The 27,119-nt window shown below is 50.3% G+C and overlaps 1 protein-coding gene across 1 annotated transcript; it reads right to left on the bottom strand.

The window, feature by feature from the left end:
• Positions 1–2,229: 2,229 nt before the first annotated feature.
• On the bottom strand, positions 2,230–8,471 carry LOC144122936 (uncharacterized). Its single transcript, XM_077655891.1, has 2 exons — positions 6,690–8,471; positions 2,230–2,606 (listed from the first exon to the last, which is right to left on the bottom strand). Exons 1-2 carry the CDS (start codon positions 7,085–7,087, stop codon positions 2,312–2,314), a joined length of 693 nt encoding a protein of 230 aa, XP_077512017.1. The 5' UTR covers positions 7,088–8,471; the 3' UTR covers positions 2,230–2,311.
• Positions 8,472–27,119: the final 18,648 nt, after the last annotated feature.

Genomic DNA, 27,119 nt, shown 5'->3' with positions numbered 1-27,119 from the left:
CTGGCAGTCTTGATGCCATAGGTAGCTTAAGAGGGCTCTCGCACAGTTTCCGCCCTCGCCGTTAGATGACGATCCACGTCACGCTCGCGGTATTACAGGACGTGCTACGTCCGCCGCTATGGTCGAGGGTGGCGCTGGTGAACACTCTCAAGGTTCGCTCACACCCAATCAACATAAATACCCACGAGAGCAGCAGATGAACAGCTGTCGCTATAGCTCAGTTGGTAAGAGCACCGGACGCGATATTCGGAGGTCGTGGGTTCGGATCCCACCGGCGGCATGTTTGTTTTTTCTGCTGCTTTCATATAAGTAATTTTCTTTAAGCTATTTATTAATCTAGGTAATATTCTCCCACTGATAAGCATAACACATAAAAAAAATCATTCCCCTATGCACCTTGGTTTCGGTGACTGTTGGCTCCCTTCATAAGTTTGTCAAACGGGCCCTTCATTTCCTTTAACTTATCTGCTAATAGCTTAACGAGGGTCTCGGTTCTGGCAGTCTTGATGCCATAGGTAGCTTAAAAGGGCTCTCGCACAGTTTCCGCCCTCGCCGTTAGATGACGATCCACGTCACGCTCGCGGTATTACAGGACGTGCTACGTCCGCCGCTATGGTCGAGGGTGGCGCTGGTGAACACTCTCAATGTTCGCTTACACCCAATCAACATCAATACCCACGAGAGCAGCAGATTGAACAGCTGTCGCTGTAGCTCAGTTGGTAAGAGCACCGGACGCGATATTCGGAGGTCATGGGTTCGGATCCCACCGGCGGCATGTTTGTTTTTTCTGCTGCTTTTATATAAGTTATTTTCTTTAAGCTATTTATTAATCTAGGTAATATTCTCACACTGATAAGCATAACACATAAAAAAATCATTGCCCTATGCACCTTGGTTTCGGTGACTGTTGGCTCCCTTCATAAGTTTGTCAAACGGGCCCTTCATTTCCTTTAACTTATCTGCTAATAGCTTAACGAGGGTCTCGGTTCTGGCAGTCTTGATGCCATAGGTAGCTTAAAAGGGCTCTCGCACAGTTTCCGCCCTCGCCGTTAGATGACGATACACGTCACGCTCGCGGTATTACAGGACGTGCTACGTCCGCCGCAATGGTCGAGGGTGGCGCTGGTGAACACTCTCAAGGTTCGCTTACACCCAATCAACATAAATACCCACGAGAGCAGCAGATTGAACAGCTGTCGCTGTAGCTCAGTTGGTAAGAGCACCGGACGCGATATTCGGAGGTCGTGGGTTCGGATCCCACCGGCGGCATGTTTGTTTTTTCTGCTGCTTTTATATAAGTCATTTTCTTTAAGCTATTTATTAATCTAGGTAATATTCTCACACTGATAAGCATAACACATAAAAAGAATCATTCCCCTATGCACCTTGGTTTCGGTGACTGTTGGCTCCCTTCATAAGTTTGTCAAACGGGCCCCTCATTTCCTTTAACTTATCTGCTATATATATATATATATATATATATATATATATATATATATATATATATATATATATATATATATATATATATATATATATATTGTAAAGACGCGAATCAGACGCACAAGAAATGTGGACAGGCAAAATCTGTGTCGACAAAGCGTCGCTCCAAGCCAAGAGTTCGAGAGCGTCAACTTCGCCAACTGAACTGCGTCAGCTTCTTCTTCAGCTTTCTCTCCTTCGGCGGCACTGGCCGCTGGGGCAGCGAACCCCAATTGTCTTACAATACATATATATGTATATATATCCCTGTCTGGCAGGCGTCAGAGTCGGGCCACTTAGTCCCGACATTCGTATAAAATTTGTGGGCCAACAGTTTGTCGCAGAATGATCCGGACGATGTCATACGATTCTGCGTTTCGTGCAGCATAAACTTTCTGGTGTAGTTAGAGCTTAGCTCCCGGCACGGATTCGAACCGGCGACCTATGTACTCCCGATTCCGTGTATTTACGAATGTTCGTATGAGCATTGCGGCTCAACAGCTAGTCGCAGTGTGTTCAGGGTGGCGGCATACGATTTCGCGTTTCGTGTGGCATAAAGGTATTAGTTAGGTTATAGGCAGACTGGCGTCAAGGGATTCGAATCCGCGACCTATGTTAGGCGTGTTAACGCTCAATATTTGGTCGCTGCCTCAGTGTCAGCTCATTTTTTGACATTATGTTAATTTTAAAGAACAACATCCCGAAACAACACGTTCAGGCAGTTGAAATGTATTTGTGCACAGAAGCAACAAGGCAGTCTGAACAGCAATCCTGGACTCCCGCCACAGTAGCTGAAAGGAGCAGATGTTCAGAAGCAGGCCAGGGTTTTTCAGGGACGAGCAGGAGATTCCCTGACGTCGCGCAGGGTCAGGTAACGCCTCAGTGCCGCCCAGCAGTACTCGTTCAGATCGTGCAGCTGCAGTCGTCCGTCTTCGCGTGGGTGGCACTCAACCCGCTGCCGCTCTACTCCAGCGAGACGCATGAAGGCCTCGATGGACTGGAAACTGAGCAGCGCTGCACGAATCATCCGAGCTGCCTCGGCCTCGTCGACCGAGCACAGATGCGCCACCTCCTCCGGCAACGCAGGGTGGCTGGCGACACGTTCCAAGGCAGAAGCACAACACCTGACAGGTGAAGGGGAATACAAGAGTGAAGAAAGCACAACACTCTAGTCGAACAACAAGGAAACACTTTCTGCGGCTGTTCCAGCGTAGCAATCTCGGCAAGTTCATGATTTTCTTTTCTCAACCATTGGCTTCGCAGCGGCAATATTACGCATGCAAATGTCCCTTAAAAGTTTGAGTTTGATGTCCCGTCCGAGACTGAACTGAAACCATCGAATTTGAGGCAACAAGACGCCAATTTTCGCGATCTCCTTCCTAAAGCAAGTCACTTCGCATTCCCTGCTCTAGAACTGAAATTAATCGCCACTACCTGGCCTATGGAAAGAACTGTAACGGTACGAGCCCTTTCGCAGTGCTCTCGTCTTCAAACAGATGGCAGAACTTGCTTAGTTTGCTTAGTGTTCATGTATGCGGGAGCATTTACAGGAACACTGAAAGTTTACTTAGTTTGCTACTATATGCATGCGGTGTCGCCGATGGCTGCGGTTTTTGCAACGCTAGTTGTATACGGGTCGTCGCCTGGTTTTGCGATGCTCGTCGTCTGATTTCCCCTGACATCACAAAGTAACATGGCTTGATAAGCACCGATGCAGAGCCCGGCTAGGCTGACACCCACCGCCGTGGCTCAGTGGTTAGCGCGTTCGGCGCCTGAGTCCCGGTACACGGTTGCAATACCGGCCGCAGCTCTTGAATGGAGGCGAAACGCAAAATACGCCCGTGTAACGTGCGCGATGTCAGTGCCCGTTAATTGAGGACCTGCGAAGCTCACTGTGGAGCTTACCATACGAGGCTTCGATGGTGCGTCACACCTATCCCTGTCATACTTTTCCTCTGCCCCGCCAGGCCTCAACCCAACTGTTTTGAATTATACTTATAGGACCACAGGATGTCGAAACTAGTGCAGAACCTTCCTCTATAGGCTCCTTGAGGTGTGGTTGAAGTGTCCACCCAGAAGTGAGACATGTATTTACTTTTCGCTATCCCAATAAGCGGTTATGAATAATTAGACTCACCATTCAACGTCCCGAAATATAACCGCGATCTCTTGACCCAGCTCCACTACCAGCGCACGCTAAATACCCCTCGTTCGGGAATATGCCGTTGCTCATTCTGCCAGGTTTGCACAATCATGAGTAACATTAAACTTGGGGGCAATTAAATTCTGCCTTCAGGGTATGACGCTGTGTTAATGGGTCCTTTCAGTAGCCTGTTCGCATATCAGTTACATATACACTGTTCGTCATTTTTCTTTTATTTTTATATTTTTAATTTCTTTTAATATTTACTAATATTTATTACTTTTATTTCGTACTCAACCGAACGTCCCTTGGGGTAGTGTGTGTCACTCGCAAGCCAAGGGCCCCGTTTGGAGTCTTGTCTCTCCCCAATTTTCTCTTCAGTGCAATAATTTACTTTACATCCTTACACGTCATAATGACGTTTGTGTCATGTTGCGATGTTACAATCACAATTTATCTGATGTTCGAATTAACTTCAATTCCTTGTGACGTCATGACCCTGTAGAACATCGAGCAAGAGAAATTTGGTTCTCACACCGCAGCCCGACGCGGTGGCTCATTGATTAGAGCGGTCAGCTACTGAGCCGGAGTTTTCGTGTTCGAAAGAGACAGCGGCGGCCGCGTTTCAATGAAGGCTAAACGCTAAAGGCGCCCGTGTGCTGTGCGATGTCAGTGCACGTTCAAGCTACCCAGGCCGTCGAAATTACTCCGAAGCTCTCCACTACGGACCCCTCTCTCTCCTTCTTGCACTTCCACCTTCCTCCCTTTCTTCACTGCGCGGTTGGTGTCCGCCGAGAAGAGAGACAGTTACAGGTTTATATTTTTATTCCAACCTTTTCCTAGAGCGGCCGACTTTTCAATTTCTCTCTTGGGTTGTAGAAAACATGTTAATGATTGATATTAAAAATGACGATGAATTTTTTAAAACCACACAGAAGATATGTTCCTACCATCATTGAGAAAAAGAATAATAAATTCTTGCCATCTTCGGATTCATGAAATCAGTATATTTTAGAACGAGGAGTCTCAGACTCATTGTAAATTCCGGTCGGGGTGTACGAGACCTCCCGAGACCGCTCTTACTTTAAGCACCGGTCTACAGATGCGCACAATACAAGAGCTGTGTTTTCAAAATTGCCTACCTTAACGTGCTATATCCACAATGCCATTCTCACCGTCGAAGTCTCTACGGGCATACTTGAACCATTTTTGTGCATCTTCCTATCGAGTAGTTTACTAGTTCTACGTGTGATTAGCGGCGCTATAGGTGATATCTCACTTTGAAGCCTGTCCAGCTTTCTCGGGCAAGAAGTTTGAAAATTGGAAAATTGTAAGACTCTCTTACGCAAATATTCAAGGTAATGGTTCATTATTCTGACATGTAGCAAAATCTTTCTTTTAAAGTGTTTCCATCGATAGCATCGAACAGTGAAGGCTTCCGCAGAAAACCAATGGGGAACGCTTTTGGCGAAAGCAAAAACGTGAATAGAAAAAAAAATACAAGACTGCCGTCGGCTTATCTGCGTATATATTGATTGTTATAGTGAAATCTTATATCAAAAAATTGCATTATATTAAAAAGTTATATGAAATTGCGTTATATGAATCATTATAAAATTTCTTAATAAACGGTTTCAAAAATGCTTTTGTCCAGAATTGCTGGGTATGAATATCGCGCGTCTCATACCATTCACACTGGAAATGGAGCACTTCGCTGATCATCGGCACGTGACTTCGTATAGGACATGCACTTATCGTTTCTGGCGTCACAGTAAGCGAAGCAATGTCCGGCTGAGTGTTTCACCTCGCGGCTAGAACAAACGGGGGCACTGCTACAGACGCCTCCTTCGAGGAAGAAACCCAGAGCGAAGATGACAGCTTAAACGAGACCTTTGTCAATGTATTAATAATGGAGAGTGTTTGCTTCAATAGCCTAGATAGTACTGACGATGAGGAGTATTCAGACTGCATAGTTTTATGTCAGAGCGATTGTTGGAAGGAAGTTAAACTTGCCAAAGAAAACAAAAGAATAACATTGATGTGTCGGTGTCTTACGGGCTCGCGGGCTGTACAATCGGGATCAAAAGTCTCCCAGCCGAACCCGACGTTCTGAATCGCGACACGCTAGGGTGCCTCGATGCCAGCTCCGGGTGGAGACAACTTCAGCGGCGCGGCCATATTGAATCACACTGGATCAGCGGCGCTAGCGTTTGTAACGGCGCCGTTCATGCTGTCGGCGCGCTTCAATGTGCTTCAAAGGCACCCTAGCAACACGCTTCATGCGCGCGCCATCTGACAATGCACTCCTGGGGCCATATTCTGTAAGCTGTGCATTTTCCATGGTCCGTTTCGCGTCCATTCAGCCCTCTATTTGTGGTCTCTCAGATATTCCGCAGCTTTCAAGCGTCTGGGGCCAGCGACCTGCGCCAGTGTTGTGTGCGTCTTTCGTTGTCCCTTGTCCCGTTTTGCTCTACATTCACATACCATGGATCGACCTGTTCTTTGGGTGCCTAGCGACCGGACCTCGCCATTGGCTTCATATCGCAGCCTTTGGCAGCCAGTGGTCATGTCCGGTCGCCTGCTGTTGACAGCGCTGCGATGCACCTCACCATTCGCTGCACATTGCATCCAGTTTAAGCCGATGGTAAGGTCCGGTCGCCAACCCTCCAATGACGAGGTCGCTGGCCCCAGACGCTTGAATTCAAAGACGTGGAATATCTGAGTGACCTCCGATAGAGGGCTGAACGGCTGCGAAATGGACAACAGAAAATGGACAGCTTGTAGAATACGGCTCCTGGTGTCGATCCGGTGCAGTGTGCTGTTCTCAACACTATAGAATTGCATCGTCAGTTGGCGTCCGCACGCAGCGCAGCACAGTTCGGAACATAAAAGGGGGGGGGGGGGGGGGGGGTGATAGACTTTTGATCCCGAGGGCATGTTTGGTCCCTGCGGACATCGTATATGTGTGGATATTCTAGTAAAGAAATCTTGTTCTTGAAGGAAAATTGAGCCCCGGTGGCTATAAACTGTGCGAGTACAATAGTCCAGCAATTACGGTACTTACCGGTCGGGCCGAGCACCGCTGACGAAAGCAGCCGCTCGTCTGATGAGGTCCGAATTCCGACGCGCAACTTCCCACACGGCGTACCAATCCCTGAACGCGGGCGAGTCTCTCTCTGTCGGCGTGAAAAAGTTGACGCGAAGAATCCTGTAGTTTTCTGCTATGTCGGCGGACAAGTGACGAAAAAAGAGGTGCGACTTCTTCGGTGCTTCGTTTAAATACTCAGCTCCTCGAATAACCTTGCTCAGTTTGACTGCGTCGGCCAGACGCTCGACGTCTTCATCGTCCATGTACGTCGCGCTTATGGACAGCTGTTTGATGCTCTTGTTTTCGAAAAATGAGGACACGATGATGTTCCATGAACGATTTGGATGGTTGTTCGTCAATGGAGACCAATTCATGGACAGACGGAGCCCCTGGAGTGTGCTAGTTGCTTTCACGTACTTGCTGACAGCAGAGGACAGCGACTTGTCGAAATCAACAACTGCAATCTGCAGGAACAGATGTGCGATGTGGTCGAGCGAGGTAGCGTGCTCTAAAGTCTGAAAGATTTCGCGGGTTGTGTACTGACCGCGGAAAGCGCACACCCGGGAGAACGCGCCGTAGTGCGGCAAGCCGGGCTCGCTTCCGAGAAAGTAGCATCCTGTGTCCAGCGCTGCCTTCGCCTGGGCTCCGCTTTCTCCCAACAAGCTGCGCAGCTGCGGCAGCAAACGACGATTTTCACGGGTTACGGCCACAGTCGCTTTCCTCAGGTTTTGCTTCCGTGCCAAAGCTGCGAAAAACAGAGCCCACTGCTTCACGGTCCAGATGTGAGATGACAGCGTCACCTCCTCCAGTGTCTCGTTCTGCGTGAAGGCCTCGAGCCCGTCCCAGTTATGCACCGATGTAAATCGATGATCCGCCGGCTCGCTTCTGAAAATGATGTGGACACTGCGGAGAACGCTGTTCTGTGCGAATATCTTGGCTATTTTCTCGGAGCTTGCTTCGCAGGGGACCACATTTTGGAGGCTAACTTCTGTGATCGTCCTGCTCTCAGAGAGGCCGTCAAGTATCCACAGCCAGCGGTTTTCATGTCCACAACCGGTCACTACCGCAACCTCTATGCTCAGTGTCTTTAAAGTGGCTGTGTTCTTCAGATACTGAGCAAATCCTGTCCTGTTTACCAGCGACACTTTTGCAGAGGGTGACTCGGATATTAGGAGCTCTTTCAGAGTTTTGTTCTTTCGGAGGGCGGTCAACTAACTGTCAGCTTGCTGTTTTGTTATCTGCAGCTGTGGCATCTTGAGAACGGTGAGAGCCGTTGTCGTGTGCAGATGACTGGAGAGCGCAGGGAAGAGCCCTTCGGGAGGGTGGAGGCTGAGGTCGAGCTCGAGCCGTTCAAGCTTCACGCACGTCGAGATCGCGGCGCAGACATTCTCGTGCTTGTGGTCATAGAGGAAATTCATCTTGAGGGTCTTGATCGACGGGTTCGTACGAAGAGCGTCGCAGAAAAAGCAATCGTACGGATGGAGGATTATGCTGGAGAAGGAGCACTTGAGGTCCAGGGTGCCAATGCACCTGTGCGTAGCGAGGAGCTTGTTGATTAGAAAGTTGACTTGAAGCCAGATGTCGTAATCCTTTTCCCTGGGACGGGAGAGGCGAGGATAATCGATGTCCACCAGTGAGAGGTGGCCACTCGTTCCTGAGGACTCCCGGAGTTCGTAGTTTAGGAAGAAGAGGAACTCGTTCACACTGGCAAGTGTCGGACTATCTGGCAGGCTTCGTCATCTGTCGCTGTACAGGCCAGTTCGAAATCAATAGGGGAGCCACTGAACCAGCTCCTGGCGTTGCGTAGACAGTCTTCCGGTGTTGCCATGGTCCCCGATGCGTTGTGGTCGGGCTCGCCACGCGCTGAACACCCAAGATGCGCCATTCAGCCTCTGCACATCAACCGTTGGCACAAGCTTGTCAAGTAACGCAAGGCAGTCTGTATCTTGCGCAGCGTAATTGTTCAGAAATAACCTCTGCACAGTATCTTTAGATTCTCAAGAAATATGAATGTGCTGCTATTAGCGCGAAAGCGCTCATACGCTTACCAACACCAACAGTCTTGTCACCATACGTACGTTCACCGTACGTACAGTCTTGCGCGGTTTCCTAGCAACTCGATTTGCTACCCGAGCTTACCGTTACTGGGATAATTTCACAGGAGCGTCGCGGCAGCTGCACAAGAGGTTGCTATGGTAAAGCAACATGAGTCGCGCAATCCCTACGGGTTCGTGTGACGGAAACGGCGACCTGCCAGTGCAGTGTCGCATCTCTTAACCGCTGCACCACTGCGCTGGTAGTGGTATGAGGATTCGCCGCGATCTATGAATGTTAAGTGCAGAATGACCAACTCTGCATATATGGGCATTAACCCACTACAGATATCAAGTCATACCCTTAAGGCGGACCTTAAGTGCCCCTGCAGTAGAAGAATGAACACCTGCTTCCCCACGTCTACTCGGTTTAGCAACTTAACCCCCCCCCAATTTTTTGCTTGGTGCTCTAAGCATAACTACTGCGAGGTTTTGCTCGACTGGCCATTTAAGTGGATTCTAAAGCTAAAAATGTCGGTGATTCTTTCCTAGTCTGCTTTAACACAATGTGCAGGTTATCGACGTAGAAATATGAAGCTGTTTCGAAAGAATGTAGGTTTGAATCGCCCTTCGGACGTCCATTCCGATTCCTGCTCAGTGCAGCTTCTTTTTGCGGTTTCGTAAACTGATGACGCGCAAGGAACAAGGTGCAAAAAATGCCAACCGAAAGAACTTGTTTAAAAAAATGGAACTGACAAAAGTTTGCGCAGTGCTGCCTAATTCTAAACCCCAGCAATAGCTGTTACACTGGGCGGCGTTACAAAGAAAGCCTCCCCTTCTCCACGTCGCTTCACAAGCACGCCTTCCTCTCCCAACTCACTGCTTCGTAAGTGCGAGCCCTCAAGATATGCTCCGAGTTTTTATGTCACTTCTCAAGCTCATCCTCATCGCAAGCGACAGGTGCAGGGTTCGATCCCCAGTGCCCCAGGGTACCCACAGGTGATAGAACGGGTACAGGCTTTTCCCAGGCATTGTGCTCGGCTTCTGTGGGTTGAAACTCTTGCGAAATGGGTCTGACGCCACGTTGTGGCATGGCGCTCTTTGGCACATATGCCCTTGCCCCAGAAACATTGATAATCTTATCACTTCTCAACCTCGTTTCGCGGCGTGGCAGCTAGCCCTCTGCGCTGCTGCGTCGCGCCGCAGCTGTCAGGGGCCGTATTCCGAGTTTGTGTCATAATAAAAAGCGTCATAATCTGCCGCAGCGGCCACACCTGATTGGTCAAAAAACCGGAAGCGGATGTCAGTTCTGTTGCGAGTGTGAGCGGCGACAAGATGTCACTGTGTTACAGTTGCCGCAGGGAAACGTGCAGCGGCGCTTTTGATCTTTGCCGAGAAAAAGGACGCGACCAATGCGACAGAAGAAGCATTCAGCCACAAGTCTGGTTGCGCATCGGATTCCACTGTAAAAGAGTAATTTCAAAGCTGCTTTACTTACCCAACTGACTTCCGAAAATACAAGCAATATAGTTAAGGCACTTTTTTCTGCAAGGCCGGAGGTGTACTTAAAGAAAATATTGTACGCAACCACGCATTGCTTTTCAGTGACGGAAGGCGGCCTCTACAGGTGTCGATCAGCGATGGTAAATAAAAGACAGCCAGCTTGTTCGCTAAACACAGCGTTTTGCATTTATCTTGAGGAAAAGCGAACCCAGAGGAACATTTGTAGCATGCACTCACTCGCTGCACAATTTGCGCTTCGTGCCGGACTGAGCCAAGACGCCGTTATGAATTGCCGTCTGCAACACCGCTGAACGTAAGTTGGTGGTGGTTTGTTGTGTGGTGGTTGCGTAGACTGTAATTTATGTTTTTTCATTCATTTTATGCAGGCACTGCTAATAAATACAGGGGCACGGGCAAAACAAATCTTAATGTGCAAGCCCACTTCCGAGCTCAGTGATCCACAGCCACACCACCGCGGCTATCGAGAACCGTAAGGGACACCAGAAAACCACCTCTACCCGCCGCGGTGGCTCAGTGGTTAGAGCGCTCGGCTACTGATCCGGAGTTCCCGGGTTCGAACCCGACAGTGGCGGCTGCGTTTCCATGGAGGCGAAACGCTAATGCGCCCGTGTGGTATGCGACATCATTGCATGTTAAAGATCCCCAGGTGGTCGAAATTATTCGAGCGCTCCACTACGAAACCTCTTTCTTCCTTTCTTTCACTCCCTCCTTAATCCCTTCTCTTACGGCGCGGTTCAGGTTTCAGCCGATATGTGAGACATATACTGCGCCATTACCTTTCCCCAAAAAGCAATTTACCAATTTACTGGTTTGTAAAACGCTTCGGTGTAGCAGCGCGTTACCCCGCCGCGGTGGCTCAGTGGTTAGGGCGCTCGACTACTGATCCGCAGTTCCCGGGTTCGAACCCGACCGCGGCGGCTGCGTTTTTATGGAGGAAAAACGCTAAGGCGCCCGTGTGCTGTGCGATGTCAGTGCACGTTAAAGATCCCCAGGTGGTCGAAATTATTCCGGAGCCCTCCACTACGGCACCTCTCTCTTCCTTTCTTCTTTCACTCCCTCCTTTATCCATCCCTTACGGCGCGGTTCAGGTGTCCAACGATATATGAGACAGATACTGCGCCATTTCCTTTTCCCCCAAAACTAATTATTAATTATTATAGCAGCGCGCCGCTGGCGACTTACCATCCGTGCACGTGAGTGGTTTCATGCCTGCTGACATTACACAGGATCAAGATGCAGGGCACTTGAACACCTATAAGACCGCTCTAGAATAGGAAATGCGGGTTTGCACGCAGTAAACTCAAGTATTTTGCGGGTCATTCTGCTTAATGTTACATCATTCCACATACGGAGACGATATAACTCGATGATAGTGGCGCCTTCCAGTTTGAATGAAGAGAACAATTCATGCAACAAACCGGTGCTGGTGTGGCCTAGGAGCTACCGAATCATCCAACGAAATAAAAAAAAAGGCTGCGTTTTTATGGAGGCAACACGCTAAGGCGCCCGTGTGCTGTGCGATGTCAGTGCATGTTGAATATCCCCAGGCGGTCGGAATTATTCCGGACCCCTCCACTACGGCACCTCTTTCTTCCTTTCTTCTTTCACTCAATCATTTTTCGCTTCCCTCACGGCGCGGTTCAGGTGCCCAACGATATATGAGAGACAGATACGCCGCTATTTCCTTTCCCCCAAAACCAATCATTATTATTATTATAATTATTATTATTATTTTTCGATCCAATTTGTTATAGGCAAGACAAGACGAAGCGAAACACCCGTACCCAGTTTATAGCGAGTTCACGGGCCGAAAAATGCAGTAACATCGACGGGTTCACTTCGAAGCGAGTGGCTCCACTTAGAGCGCGCCGCCATGTTGGCTGTCGAGCATCTGCTGCTAACGCTATATGTTTGACGTCACCGTCAGGTTTCTTCGACCCTTTCCGCTGCATCCGAACCACCACATCCGCTTCCGGCGTTTCTACCAATCAGGTGTGCCCGTTGCGGCAGATTATGACGGTTGTTATTATGACACAAACTCGGAATACGCACCCAGATCCCCGCCCACCGTCAGTACTGTGCGACTTTTGCTCTTGCCGCCCTACGCTGCGTCACATCTGCTATTTCTGTGGTCTCACTAACCTCCTACTTCAACCTCTTTTCCTGGTCCTCTTACTCGCCCATCCCTAATACACGTCCCGAAGAGTCCCTCGTTTAAGGACATCAATTGCAGTGCCGCGTATCCGGGGTACGTGTAATTAACAGCTATAGCTGCGAAAAAGAAGCATGCATGACAGCGCCAAGACGATGCACAACTTCGCCGATAGCGTAACTCACTAACACGATGCTGTGCCGGGACACTCTAAAGCATTTCGATCCTGAATTCGATGGGCGGTGCTCACACTGTGGGGAGGCGTCTGCCGCCTACCACATGCTGTGGGCCTTCCAGCAGAACCCATCCTTACCCCCTATCCCAAACCCCACCCGAGAGAACTGGGAGGCGACCCTGTCCGGCTTCTGCGCCCTCGAAGCCCAAAGGTCCTTAACGCAGCGCGCCTGGGCTGCGGCAACCGACAATGGGGTGCCTGACTATGCATCCCACCTAGTGGTTGCAAGGGCGTGACCATTCAGGTCACGACCCCCAACACCTCTCTCTATGATTAATAAATGCTTTTACCGCCACCGCCGATAGATTAAGCAATTGAATGCGCTATAAGGGTTGCTTGACTCTGCATCACCGAGAATTTGATACGTTTAGAGAGAAAGAGGTAGCCTAGTGGAGTGCTTGGCAATAATTTCGACCATCGCACGGGCGCCTTTTTGCGTTTAGCGGCGTTTCGACTCCATCTAAAACTCGCCGTGGTGGCTCAGGGGTTAGGGCGCTCGTATACTGAGCCGGAGTTCCCGGGTTCGAACCCGACTCCGGCGGCCGCGTTTCGATGGAGGCGTAGCGCAAAGGCGCCCGTGTGCTGTGCGATGTCTGTGCTCGTTAAAGATCTCCTGGTGGCCTTCACTACGTCACCTCTTTCTTGCTTTCTTTTCTCAGTGCCTCATTTAACCCTTCCCTTACGGCGCTGTTCAGGTGCCCGACGAGAGGAGAGACAAATACAGCGCCATTTCCTCCCCCAACAACCATTTTTCTTCCGGCTCAGCAGCCAAGCGCGCTAACCACTGAACCACCGTGGTAATAGTAATAATAATAATAATAATTGGTTTTTGGGGAAGGAAATGGCGCAGTATCTGTCTCATATATCGTTGGACACCTGAAGCGCGCCGCAAGGGAAGGGATGAAGGAGGGAGTGAAAGAAGAAAGGAAGAAAGTGGTGCCGCAGTAGAGGGCTCCGGAATAATTTCGACCACCTGGGGATCTTTAACGTGCATTGACATCGCACAGCACACGGGCGCCTTAGCGTTTTGCCTCCGTGGCGGGTTCCCAAAATACGACCTTGGCCGATTTGTGCCAGATTCAACGTCCAACCACAGGGGACGGTGAACGACACGATAGCGACATGCAAATTTGGCCGGGGTCATTTGCAACATTTGGCCGGGCCACCGCCGAAATTTGACTTTAGACCAAAATCGATGTCCAACCATAACTGACCGTAAACAAGAAGTGAACAAAGAAGGCAAGCATCCTGAGGCTTTCTTTCCCTTGTTCACTTGGTGGTTATCAAGAACCATCTGACCACAACCTCTATATAATTGACCGTGCCCGAACGATGGCGAGTTGCTAATTTTGACCTGGTCATTTCCGAATATTGGGCCATGGCACCCCCGAATATGACCTTGGCCTATTTGGATCACAATCGAAGTCCAAGCATAATTGAGCGTGCCCGACACGATGGCGACCTCCAACCCGGGTCATTGCCAAATATTGACCTTGGTGATTTGGGAATGCTTGCGCACTATAATAGGTTTAGCCAAGTTAAAACTCTGTGGTGTACCATGTCTACCAAAGGTACACCATGGTACCTCATGTCCACCATGGTGGCTTTCCCTTTAAGCCTCAAGCTTGATACTTCACCTTAAACGAGTTTCGTTGAGGTGGCGCTACTGTCAGGTCACGCGACATGACGTCAACGTATTGGCAGTATATAAGCGCCGTGCAGCCGTGCTTGCCTCATCGATTTAATAACAGCTGCGGGTCTTTGGACCCACGATATTAAACTTATTTTTGGAATATGGCGGAGTGCTTGGCTTGAAGCACTCTGGCACGGGTCGGCCCGGTATTGCACTGACTCCGGGATCGGCCCGGGGCATATTAGCGCGCGACTTTTCTTTCTATCTTTGCTCTTCTATCATTTAACTCTACTACTTTCAGCACGCGGCAGCGAGCGTGGCTCGGCTTGAGCCAGTAGGCAGGCCCGTGCACTTTCCTATTCTTTCTTCCTATCAGCAACAGCAACAGCTTGCCTCATTAGCCATGGAAGAAGAGGAGGCGGGACCGTCGGTCTAGCCATGCCACAGCTAATGCTCGACCGTTGCGTATGACCGTCGTTAAGACCTGCCTAACCTTTGAAGCAAAAGCTCCACTTCTCGCGTGCAAGCTGTGGTGTCATTCTGACTTGTGCGCACACGGTCATGCGCAACCGCATGAGGCGGCGCACGTTGGACGCTGATCGCCGCATGCCGGTATGTAAGGAAGCGGGAAATAAGCTTCTCATCTGTCAACTAGCTTGTCTGTGTCTGCTCCTGAGTCGCGCCGTTCCCTTGACGCGACATGGTGTCAGAAGTGGGATCGAGTTCGTAGGGGTGGTGCCGCGGCTTTCAGCTGACTGCAGATTGTGCAATGGACCCCTCCGACACCCTCGCGTCAACACCCGGCAGTGCGGCTGCCGCGCTGGCAATTCCTCCGCCGGGAAACTTCTGCTTTGACCGGGCACCGGAGTGGCCAGAATGAATTCAGGAGTTCGACGACTACCGATACGCCACAGGTCTGAACGAAAGGCCAGAAGAAGTCCAAGCCCGGATGCTGCTTAGCATAGGCAGGCAAGCCTGGAAAACTTTTCAAACTTTTGGTCTCTCGGAAGAAGAATATAAAAGCTACGAAACTGTCTCCAAAATGTTTACTGCTCTCTTCGTGGCAACAGGAACGTTGTGCACGAAAGCGCCTATTTCCTCCGCAGGCAACAGGAGCCCGGGCAGTCAGTCGACCCTTTCGTAACCACTCTACATGCACACTGAGCCGACCGCTGCGAATCCGGCACCCTCCGAACTCGTCTGGTACAGGACAGGTTCATCGTCGAATTTACAGATGCCAGAGTCGCTGCAGATGAATTCCAGTCTCACCTTGGACACAGCGCTTGTAAAGGCTCGCTTCAAGGAGACGATTCAGCGACAGCAGCGAGAACTACGCACCACCGACGCGAAGTCCGAAGTTTGGGCTGCAGCTCGAAAGACGACGACGGGGGCCTCGACTTACCGCAATAGCTATGCGTTCGCCAACCTACGGCACGCCCAGTGCGGAAGAGTCAGGAAGACTTGCAGTGATGCCGGTTTTGTGGACGCTCGTACCATCCTAGTTTCAAGTGCCCTGCTCGGGCGGTTCAGTGTACCAGCTGTAGAGCCAAAGGACACTTAGATGTGGTCTGCGTGAGAAACCCTTCAAACCATGAGGCAGGCGTTTCCGCTCTGTAGTCAGAGCCAGAAAGCTACTTTGTAGAAATGCTTAGCGGCTCAAAGGCTAGATTTGTTCAGGTAACTATAGCCGATTTGTGTTAAGGTCGATTCCGGAGCGGAAGTGTCAGTCGTTCCGCTCGAATTCCCCGGAGAGCCCTCGCGGTTACAGCCGTCACGGGCAGTATTAACGGGGACAGGAGGTCAACGCCTCCCCTCGAAGGGGACCTTTGAGGCAGAAGTCGTTTGGGAACAACAAGTCACAACAGACGCTGTACGTGGTAGAACCTTTGCATACTGTTCTTTTCGGGCTACCAGCCATTGAGGCCCTTGGTGTGGTGAAATTTGTCGATGTCCTGTCGGATAAAGAATTTGAAACCATGTACTCCCAATTGTTCTCTCGTCTTGGCACAATGTCCGGTGAATACACCATTCGGCTGAAGGAAGGTGGTTCACCGGTCGCCATAAGCACACCTCGTCGTTTTCCAATTCCATTAAGAGAAGCCTCAAAATGGAACGACAAGGGGTAATTTGAAAAGTTGATGACCCAACCGAGTGGTTGGCGGGCATCGTGCCAGTGCTCAAGCCGTCGGGCACAGTTCGCATCTGCGTAGATTTAACCCAGCTAAACAAGAGCGTTTCGTGTTGCGGAAAGTTGATGATGTGTTGGGCGCTCTTGCGGGCGCATCATATTTTTCGAAGGTGGGCGCTAACTCGGCCTTCCATCAAATTAAACTGACAGAGGCGTGTCAGTTGCTCACCACTTTCATCACGCCTTTCGGCCGCTACTGTTTTTGCTGGTTACCATTTGGCATAACTTCTGCCCCGGAATATTTTCAGAAGCGCATGGGCGAAATCTTGCATGGTCTGCCGGGAGTAGTAAACCTCGTGGATAACATATTGATTTTTGGTTCATCAAAATCCGAACACGATGAAGGGTTGCATGCAGTACTAAGGAGGCTCGTTGCAGCCGGCGTCACACTCAATAGGGATAAATGTTCTTTTCGCGTTCGCGATGTTTCGTTTTTGGGCTTCGTTGTTGATTCAACTGGCATCAAACTGGACCCCGCGAAAGTACAAGCAATCAAAGAAATGGATGCGCCGTCAGCAGTACCGTACGTGCGCAGGTTTCTGGGCATGGCCAATTATTTGGGAAGGTTTGTTCCAAACCTAGCTAATTATCTGCGCCCCTCCGTGAACTGCTCGTTAAAGGCAAAGTAGCATTGGTGCCAACTGCAGGTAAGAGCGTTTGCTGCTTTGAAACAGCTGGGGTTGTCAGCGAAGTGCGTTGCAAAGTTCTATCCCGCGCTTCCCAGGAGATACACGCCGGCGTCGGCGAAAGCGGACGTGCGTTCGATGGGCTCCGTCGACTACGGCCGCTTGAGCACAAGTTGAATTCGACGGACCTTGGATTTTAGCTGAATCGACAGCACTCGACGCCTGGACACCGCGGATATCAATTTTCCCAAGGTGGGCCCACGCTTTCCTCATTTTTTGGGATCTTGTGGTCTTCGACGAGCCACATGGTGAGCTAAGCCTAAGGCTAGACCTAGCGGCGAGATGCCACCGGCGGCGGCTCCTCTCGAAGACTGTATCAGCCATGATGGAGACCGTAGATGGTGCGGACTTAGATCCAGAAGAATTGAACGTGCCGGAACAATGGTACGTCAGTAAGAAGAGAGGTAAAGCGGCCCCCCTGGTGAACAACGAGAGACGCCATGTGGAAGGGCAGCGAGCCGCCGAGAAGCTCGCAGGGAGGAAGATGGCGGCACAGTCGGTTGAAAGGCAATTTGCCCGAATCCCGGACGGCGCCGAGAAAATAGTCATGAGACCGCACGGCGGTCTCGTACGTCTGATGAAATATGGAAGTGCGTACATGGCTGACGCTATACTTCGGGCGGCTGGCGTCAGCACAGACGCCGCCGGAGAGGATGTCATCGCGACCAATGTGAAGCAACATTCCATTCTCGTCGCCACCGTCACCGCGGAAAGGAAGAAAAAATACGCCGACTTGAAGCTCCTCGAGTTCGAAGGGGAAAAGATCGAAATGACTACGTACGTAGGTAGCTATGCCGCAGGACTGCGGGAAAGGCGTCGTGCATGAAGTCCCTTCGTCCTTCTCGGACGAAGCTATTTTGAAAAGGCTGGAAATCTACGAAATCCTCCGGTTCTGGGAGTGCGAACGCTCGGAAGAGAATCTAGGGCAGTTTTTATACTGTTCGGATGCAAAGAGGTGCCGCGGGGGTGAGACTCACGCCCGTGGCACAACGCTACGCACTCTACCGCAAAAAATACGAAGTTTGCAACGCCTCCGGCCGGCTCGGACACCGCGAAGACGTCTGACCGGACCACGAGAATGTGAAATGCCGTGCCTGTGGCATGAAACAACCGCCACAAGACCATTTATGTGAGCCCAAGTACCAACTGTGCGGGAAAGGACATCCGCTCGGTGACAGAAAATGTAGAGAACTCTACCGTGTTCCTTACGAAGTGAAGAAGAGGCTATGGGAACGCAAGATCAACATGCAACAGCAGCAGGAACTTCAGGAGCAGCAAGCCGGAGCGACCGCCGAGGGGAATCCCCGGAGCCGTTCCAAGTTCAGGCGAGGAAACGAGGAATTTCGCGCCAGAAACGACTCCTTCCCGAGGCTGGAGGAGACCACCGGAGGGCAGCAGCAGCGCGGCCGCTCGAGCTCCCACACCAGGGAGCGCCCCGGATCCACACCCAGGGGGAGATCGAGTTCCAGGGACCCGGCGAACCCGCGGACTCACAAGCGGAATCCGAGCGGGGATCGAAAAAGTGAAAGCTTTGGCAGTGGCGTTTCCCAGGCAAAAGATAAGAAAGACGAGGAGATCGATAAATTAAGGAAAGAGGCTAGGGAGCTTAAAGAGATAATTAATAGGCTCACTCAAGAGCTACGTACACCAAAAGTGCAGGCGCGTGCGTGATCAAACTTGGTACCGAAACCAACCCCCCCGGCCCCTAGGGCTGCAACTCCCACGCAGCCTGCGGCACCGGAGGAGGAAAAGATGATTATAGAATTGGCTAGACCGCCCCCAATGAAACGCAAAGGAGAAGACGCTGATCTGTTGGTGGCACTATAGAAAAGAATAGAAGCCAAAATCGAAGCTAAATTCGATTCTTTCATGGCCCAAATTATGGGCGCAATAAATCAGACTCGGAGCCAGATCCAAGCCCTTACGGGCGAAGTACAAAGACAAAGAGCAGAATAAGTTGCCATCGGAGAATGGCAACAAAAAGCTGAGGAAAATATCAACCAGCTCCAAAATGGCCAGAGGCGCACCAAGTGAGTCTATAATCTAGCAGTGGAACTGTCGCGGCTTCCAGCGCAAGCGGGCGTTAGTGCAACAATACTTCACGCTATTAGATGAGAAACCGTTAGCTATAGCCGTGCAGGATACGGGCAAAGCAGCAAAACTATCGGGATACCAAGCTGTTCCAAGTGACAGAGGTGAGAAATATCGCGTCACAACGTTGATTAAGAGGAACATTGCGGCAATCGAGCACGAAATCAACTCGAGAGAAATTGAGGCAGTGCTATTGGAAATTCTTACGGGGCGAAAAGAGGAACCGAGCGTGTTCCTATTAAATTTGTACAGTACCCCGAAGCAGAGAAAGGTGAGGTTCAGGGCCTTCTTTCGCAGAGCGATTAAGGCAGCCGGAACTAACCCCCTGCTAATAGTCGGTGACTTTAATGCAGCGCACCCAGAATGGGGTTACGCTAAACACGACCCTAAATGCAGGCAGCTATGGGAGGACGCGCACGAGCTGGGACTCACCCTACACACGGGCCCTAGTAGTCCACCCAGGGTGGATAACAGCGTCTGCACAGACACGTCTCCTGACCTGACTTCCCCAAAAATGTGACAGATCTGAACTGGCAAAATTCGGAACAAAATTTGGGCAGCGATCATTTTATTCTGGCCTCGATCCTTAAAAAAGGAGTGAAGACGCGTCGTGCGCGTCAACCGAGGGTTACGGAATGTGAATTATTTAGGGAGAAGCGAGAGAAAGCTGCCACAGAGAGGATCACAAACAGAGAAATGGACGGAGGCCCTCAAGCGTCACGTTGGAGAGGCAACAAAGACGCTTGAAGGGGACGACGCCCCGGAGATATTCGATAGCAGACTGCTTCACATGTGGGAGGCAAAGCATGGTATGGAGCGCAGACTGAAAAAGCAAAATTGGAACCGAAATCTTAGACGGAGTATCGCTAGACACAACAAAGAAATTGAAAATTATGCGATCAAATTATGCGAACAGAATTGGTGCAGCAGATGCGACGAGACTGAGGGGGGCATGAGCCTTTCCAAAACGTGGGGTCTGCTGAGACACCTATTAGACCCGACCAACTTGAAAACCCAGTCAGGAACTAGATTATCAAAAGCTAGGCACGCGTTTGATGGTACAGACGCGGAATTTATGGACAAACTCATCAACATGTACATTTGCGATACCCATAGTACCCCCCTCCCAGCATACGACGGAACACCCAACGAGGAGCTCGACGCACCCATCACGGAGGCGGAGGTCAGGGCTGATATATTGGGATTAAAAACGAAATCGGCCCCGGGCCCTGACGGGATAACTAACAAAATTTTAAGAAACCTGGACGATGACTCCATCAGCGCTCTGACGGAGTATATGCAAGAAATTTTGCCAAAGGCCACCTGCCTCCGCAGTGGAAGGCGGCAAACGTAATTCTTATCCCAAAGCCTGGCAAACCCGCTAAACTAGAAAATCTAAGACAAATTTCCCTAACCTCAAGCATGGGGAAATTGTTGGAGCGCGTAGTCCAGACAAGACTGACGCGCTTTATGGAGCAAAACGGCCTGTTGCCGCACGAGATGGTCGGCTTCCGACCGGACTTGTGCACGCAGGACGTGATGCTCCGACTCCAACATGACATAATCGACTCGCGTTCTATAGACGCCAAAGTAATTCTCGGCTTGGACTTGACAAAGGCTTTTGAAAATGTTACACACGAAGCGATCCTCCGCGGTCTCCAGGATATCGGAGTAGGCACGCGAACATACGACTATATCAAGGACTTTCTGTCAGACAGAACTGCGTGCGTGAAGTTCTAACACATTGAGTCTCCCACACTGAACTTAGGGAGCAGGGGCACGGCGCAGGGCTCGGTTCTCCGTTCCTCTTCAACGTGGCGATGCGGAACCTCCCCGAAGCCCTGAGGAGCATAGAGGGGCTAAATTGCAGTATGTATGCGGATGACATAATTTCTGGATTAACCAGGGGAGCTATGCGAGCATCGAAGAACGCCTGCAGGCGGCGGCGGACACTGTCGTGGACTATGCTGCCAGTAGGGGTCTGTCATGCTCTCCGCAAAAATCGCAATTACTCGTATATAACCCAACATCGCTACAATACAAGCGCAGATGGGAATTTAACATTAAAGTATAGGGGAAACTAGTTCCCGAGGTAGATAAAATCAGAATCTTAGGACTATTCATTCAGAAGAATGGATATAATGATGGGGCAATCAAAAAGCTAGAGGGATTTGCCACCCAAGCCCTTGGAATTTTTAGAAGGGTCGCGCTGAAAGGACGAGGTCTGAAGGAAAGAAGCTCGCTTAAACTAAATTAAGCATACGTAATAAGCCGCGTGAGCTATGCCACGCCTTACTTAAACATCAGGTCGGAGGAGAGGAGGAAATTACTCATTCGGCGGTGCATAAAGAGGGCCCTGGGCTTACCAATCAGCACCCCAACAGAGAAGCTCCTCTCTATGGGAGTGCACAATACCTGGGACGAAATAGCGGAGGCTGTCAGAATTTTGCAGCTCGAAAGATTAAGCCGAACGACCACGGGCAGAGCTATCCTCGAAATGGTAGGCCTGCAAGCAGATAGGGGACTACGAGGCAAATCGAGCATCTCGCAGGACTGCCGAGCAAATCTAATCATTTCCCCCCTCCCTCGTAACATGCATCCCATATTCAACACGGAGAGGAGGGAGAAGAGAGCAGAAACACTAATCAGACGCTTCGATTCGATGGACAGCAAGTCGGTTGCGTATACGTGGACGCGGCAAGTGGCAAGTCGGGTGCGGTGGTCGCCTCGGTGGTCGACGGCCGAGGTGCCCCCGTATCGGCTGCCACCATAAGAAGCCGAAACACGGAAACGGCGGAAGAAGTTGCGATAGCGCTCGCTTGCGTTGGAACGGAAGCCAATTTCATAATCAGCGATAGCAAAACAGCCATCTGGAATTTTGGAAAGGGTAGTATCACGCCGGAAGCGGCAAGGATTCTGCCCGGTAGACGCTTCAACAGAAAAATCAGTCTAATTTGGACCCCCGCACACGCTCTCCGCTCCTGGCAACGAGGCGGCCCACGAGTTAGCCCGAACTCTCTATTTCCGGGTGGCTGTGGAGACGTCCGACTGCCGGAATATGGACGAGCGTCTGCAAAATTACACGGAGATTGTTGAAAATTATAGGTTATGCAGGAAACTGGTGCCACCTTCGGACAAAAATCTAAACAATAGGGAAGCAGTCGCACGGCGGCGCCTTCAAGCTGGGAACTTCGTAAACCCGGTCTGGGCTTATCATATTAAGACTGGTGATAGAAAAAACGATAATTGCAAGCACTGTGGGGAGAGAGGGACCCTCGACCACATAATCTGGGAATGCGCTAGCTCCCCAGGGGCTAAAGCAAACATAAATTGTAGAGAAGCCTGGGAAGCCCTGCTGCGGAGCGAGGTCTGCTCAACAGCAACAAGCCATCCGCCTGGCCACAGAAGCCGCGAAGAGTCAAGACCTCTTTGCCTCCTTGTGATCGCGGAGGTCCCCGGCTCCGTCCTCTAGGCCTGCGTGCCGGGGTCGGGGAGTAGGGGGCCTCTTCTCTGGTGGAATATTTAAGTTGTTATCATCATCATCCCGCGCTTCCCACAGTGTCCGTGTCTGCGTGTGCAAGAGAAGCCGCTGTCGCATCAGACCTTTAAAGGCGGAGCTTAAGCGACCCCAAGTTTTAACGCGACAGCGTTAAGGAGGCCGTGTGGTAGAAATCGCCGTCGGCCTGCGTGCCGGGGTCGGGGAGTAGGGGGCCTCCTTCTCTGGTGGAATATTTAGGTTATCATCATCATCCCGCGCTTCCCACAGTGTCCGTGTCTGCGTGTGCAAGAGCAGCCGCTGTCGCATCAGACCTTTAAAGGCAGAGCTTAAGCGACCCCAAGTTTTAACGCGACAGCGTTAAGGAGGCCGTGTGGTAGAAATCGCCGTCGGCTAAGGCCAAGAGACACGCCGCGCAAAACGGCATCCGCCGACCCGCCGCGGTGGCTCAGTGGTAAGAGCGCTCGGCAAGTGATCCGGAGTAGCCGGGCTCGAACCCGACCGCGGCGGCAGCGTTTCGATGCAGGCGAAACGCTAAGGCGCCCGTTTGCTGTGCGATATCGGAGCACGTTAAATATCCCCAGGTGGTCGAAATTATTCCGGAGCCCTCCACTACGGCACCTCTTTCTTCTTTCACTCCCTCCTTTATCCCTTTCCTTACGGCGCGCTTCTGGTGTCCGCCGATGTGCGAGAGATACTGTGCCATATCCCTCCCCAAAAACCAATTTTCAATTTTAATTTCCACCCTCCGCGGTGGCTCAGCTGTCAGGGCGCTCAGCTACTGATCCGGAGTTCCCGGGTTCGAACGCGACCGCGGCGGCTGCGTTTTTATGGAGGCAAAACGCTAAGGCGCCCGTGTGCGGTTGGATGTCAGTGCACGTTAAAGATCTCCAGGTGGTCGAAATTACTCCGGAGCCCTCCACTACGGCACCTGTTCCTTCCTTTCTTCTTCGACTCTCTCCTTTATTCCTTCCCTTACGGCGCATTTGAGGTGTAGAACGATATATGAGACAGATACTGCGTCATTTCTGTTCAACAAAAAAACCAATTCAGGGTATGACGCTGTGTTAATGGGTCCTTTCAGTAGCCTGTTCGCATATCAGTTACATATACACTGTTCGTCATTTTTCTTTTATTTTTATATTCTTAATTTCTTTTAATATTTACTACTATTTATTACTTTTATTTCGTACTCAACCGAACGTCCCTTGGGGTAGTGTGTGTCACTCGCAAGCCAAGGGCCCCGTTTGGAGTCTTGTCTCTCCCCAATTTTCTCTTCAGTGCAATAATTTACTTTACATCCTTACACGTCATAATGACGTTTGTGTCATGTTGCGATGTTACAATCACAATTTATCTGATGTTCGAATTAACTTCAATTCCTTGTGACATCATGACCCTGTAGAACATCTAGCAAGAGAAATTTCGTTCTCACACCGCAGCCCGACGCGGTGGCTCATTGATTAGAGCGGTCAGCTACTGAGCCGGAATTTTCGTGTTCGAAAGAGACAGCGGCGGCCGCGTTTCAATGAAGGCTAAACGCTAAAGGCGCCCGTGTGCTGTGCGATGTCATTGCACGTTCAAGCTACCCAGGCCGTCGAAATTACTCCGAAGCTCTCCACTACGGACCCCTCTCTCTCCTTCTTGCACTTCCACCTTCCTCCCTTTCTTCACTGCGCGGTTGGTGTCCGCCGACAAGAGAGACAGTTACAGGTTTATATTTTTATTCCAACCTTTTCCTAGAGCGGCCGACTTTTCAATTTCTTTCTTGGGTTGTAGAAAACATGTTAATGATTGATATTAAAAATGACGATGAATTTTTTAAAACCACACAGAAGATATGTTCCTACCATCATTGAGAAAAAGAATAATAAATTCTTGCCATCTTCGGATTCATGAAATCAGTATATTTTAGAACGAGGAGTCTCAGACTCATTGTAAATTCCGGTCGGGGTGTACGAGACCTCCCGAGACCGCTCTTACTTTAAGCACCGGTCTACAGATGCGCACAATACAAGAGCTGTGTTTTCAAAATTGCCTACCTTAACGTGCTATATCCACAATGCCATTCTCACCGTCGAAGTCTCTACGGGCATACTTGAACCATTTTTGTGCATCTTCCTATCGAGTAGTTTACTAGTTCTACGTGTGATTAGCGGCGCTATAGGTGATATCTCACTTTGAAGCCTGTCCAGCTTTCTCGGGCAAGAAGTTTGAAAATTGGAAAATTGTAAGACTCTCTTACGCAAATATTCAAGGTAATGGTTCATTATTCTGACATGTAGCAAAATCTTTCTTTTAAAGTGTTTCCATCGATAGCATCGAACAGTGAAGGCTTCCGCAGAAAACCAATGGGGAACGCTTTTGGCGAAAGCAAAAACGTGAATAGAAAAAAAAATACAAGACTGCCGTCGGCTTATCTGCGTATATATTGATTGTTATAGTGAAATCTTATATCAAAAAATTGCATTATATTAAAACGTTATATGAAATTGCGTTATATGAATCATTATAAAATTTCTTAATAAACGGTTTCAAAAATGCTTTTGTCCAGAATTGCTGGGTATGAATATCGCGCGTCTCATACCATTCACACTGAAAATGGAGGACTTGGCTGATCATCGGCACGTGACTTCGTATAGGACATGCACTTATCGTTTCTGGCGTCACAGTAAGCGAAGCAATGTCCGGCTGAGTGTTTCACCTCGCGGCTAGAACAAACGGGGGCACTGCTACAGACGCCTCCTTCGAGGAAGAAACCCAGAGCGAAGATGACAGCTTAAACGAGACCTTTGTCAATGTATTAATAATGGAGAGTGTTTGCTTCAATAGCCTAGATAGTACTGACGATGAGGAGTATTCAGACTGCATAGTTTTATGTCAGAGCGATTGTTGGAAGGAAGTTAAACTTGCCAAAGAAAACAAAAGAATAACATTGATGTGTCGGTGTCTTACGGGCTCGCGGGCTGTACAAAGTCTCCCAGCCGAACCCGACGTTCTGAATCGCGACACGCTAGGGTGCCTCGATGCCAGCTCCGGGTGGAGACAACTTCAGCGGCGCGGCCATATTGAATCACACTGGATCAGCGGCGCTAGCGTTTGTAACGGCGCCGTTCATGCTGTCGGCGCGCTTCAATGTGCTTCAAAGGCACCCTAGCAACACGCTTCATGCGCGCGCCATCTGACAATGCACTCCTGGGGCCATATTCTGTAAGCTGTGCATTTTCCATGGTCCGTTTCGCGTCCATTCAGCCCTCTATTTGTGGTCTCTCAGATATTCCGCGGCTTTCAAGCGTCTGGGGCCAGCGACCTGCGCCAGTGTTGTGTGCGTCTTTCGTTGTCCCTTGTCCCGTTTTGCTCTACATTCACATACCATGGATCGACCTGTTCTTTGGGTGCCTAGCGACCGGACCTCGCCATTGGCTTCATATCGCAGCCTTTGGCAGCCAGTGGTCATGTCCGGTCGCCTGCTGTTGACAGCGCTGCGATGCACCTCACCATTCGCTGCACATTGCATACAGTTTAAGCCGATGGTAAGGTCCGGTCGCCAACCCTCCAATGACGAGGTCGCTGGCCCCAGACGCTTGAATTCAAAGACGTGGAATATCTGAGTGACCTCCGATAGAGGGCTGAACGGCTGCGAAATGGACAACAGAAAATGGACAGCTTGTAGAATACGGCTCCTGGTGTCGATCCGGTGCAGTGTGCTGTTCTCAACACTATAGAATTGCATCGTCAGTTGGCGTCCGCACGCAGCGCAGCACAGTTCGGAACATAAAAGGGGGGGGGGGGGGGGTGATAGACTTTTGATCCCGAGTGCATGTTTGGTCCCTGCGGACATCGTATATGTGTGGATATTCTAGTAAAGAAATCTTGTTCTTGAAGGAAAATTGAGCCCCGGTGGCTATAAACTGTGCGCGTACAATAGTCCAGCAATTACGGTACTTACCGGTCGGGCCGAGCACCGCTGACGAAAGCAGCCGCTCGTCTGATGAGGTCCGAATTCCGACGCGCAACTTCCCACACGGCGTACCAATCCCTGAACGCGGGCGAGTCTCTCTCTGTCGGCGTGAAGAAGTTGACGCGAAGAATCCTGTAGTTTTCTGCTATGTCGGCGGACAAGTGACGGAAAAAGAGGCGCGACTTCTTCGGTGCTTCGTTTAAATACTCAGCTCCTCGAATAACCTTGCTCAGTTTGACTGCGTCGGCCAGACGCTCGACGTCTTCATCGTCCATGTACGTCGCGCTTATGGACAGCTGTTTGATGCTCTTGTTTTCAAAAAATGAGGACACGATGATGTTCCATGAACGATTTGGATGGTTGTTCGTCAATGGAGACCAATTCATGGACAGACGGAGCCCCTGGAG

This window comes from Amblyomma americanum, chromosome 3 (assembly GCF_052857255.1).
Source record: "Amblyomma americanum isolate KBUSLIRL-KWMA chromosome 3, ASM5285725v1, whole genome shotgun sequence".
Classification (NCBI taxonomy): domain Eukaryota; kingdom Metazoa; phylum Arthropoda; class Arachnida; order Ixodida; family Ixodidae; genus Amblyomma; species Amblyomma americanum.
This window is presented reverse-complemented; position numbering and strand designations above follow the sequence as displayed.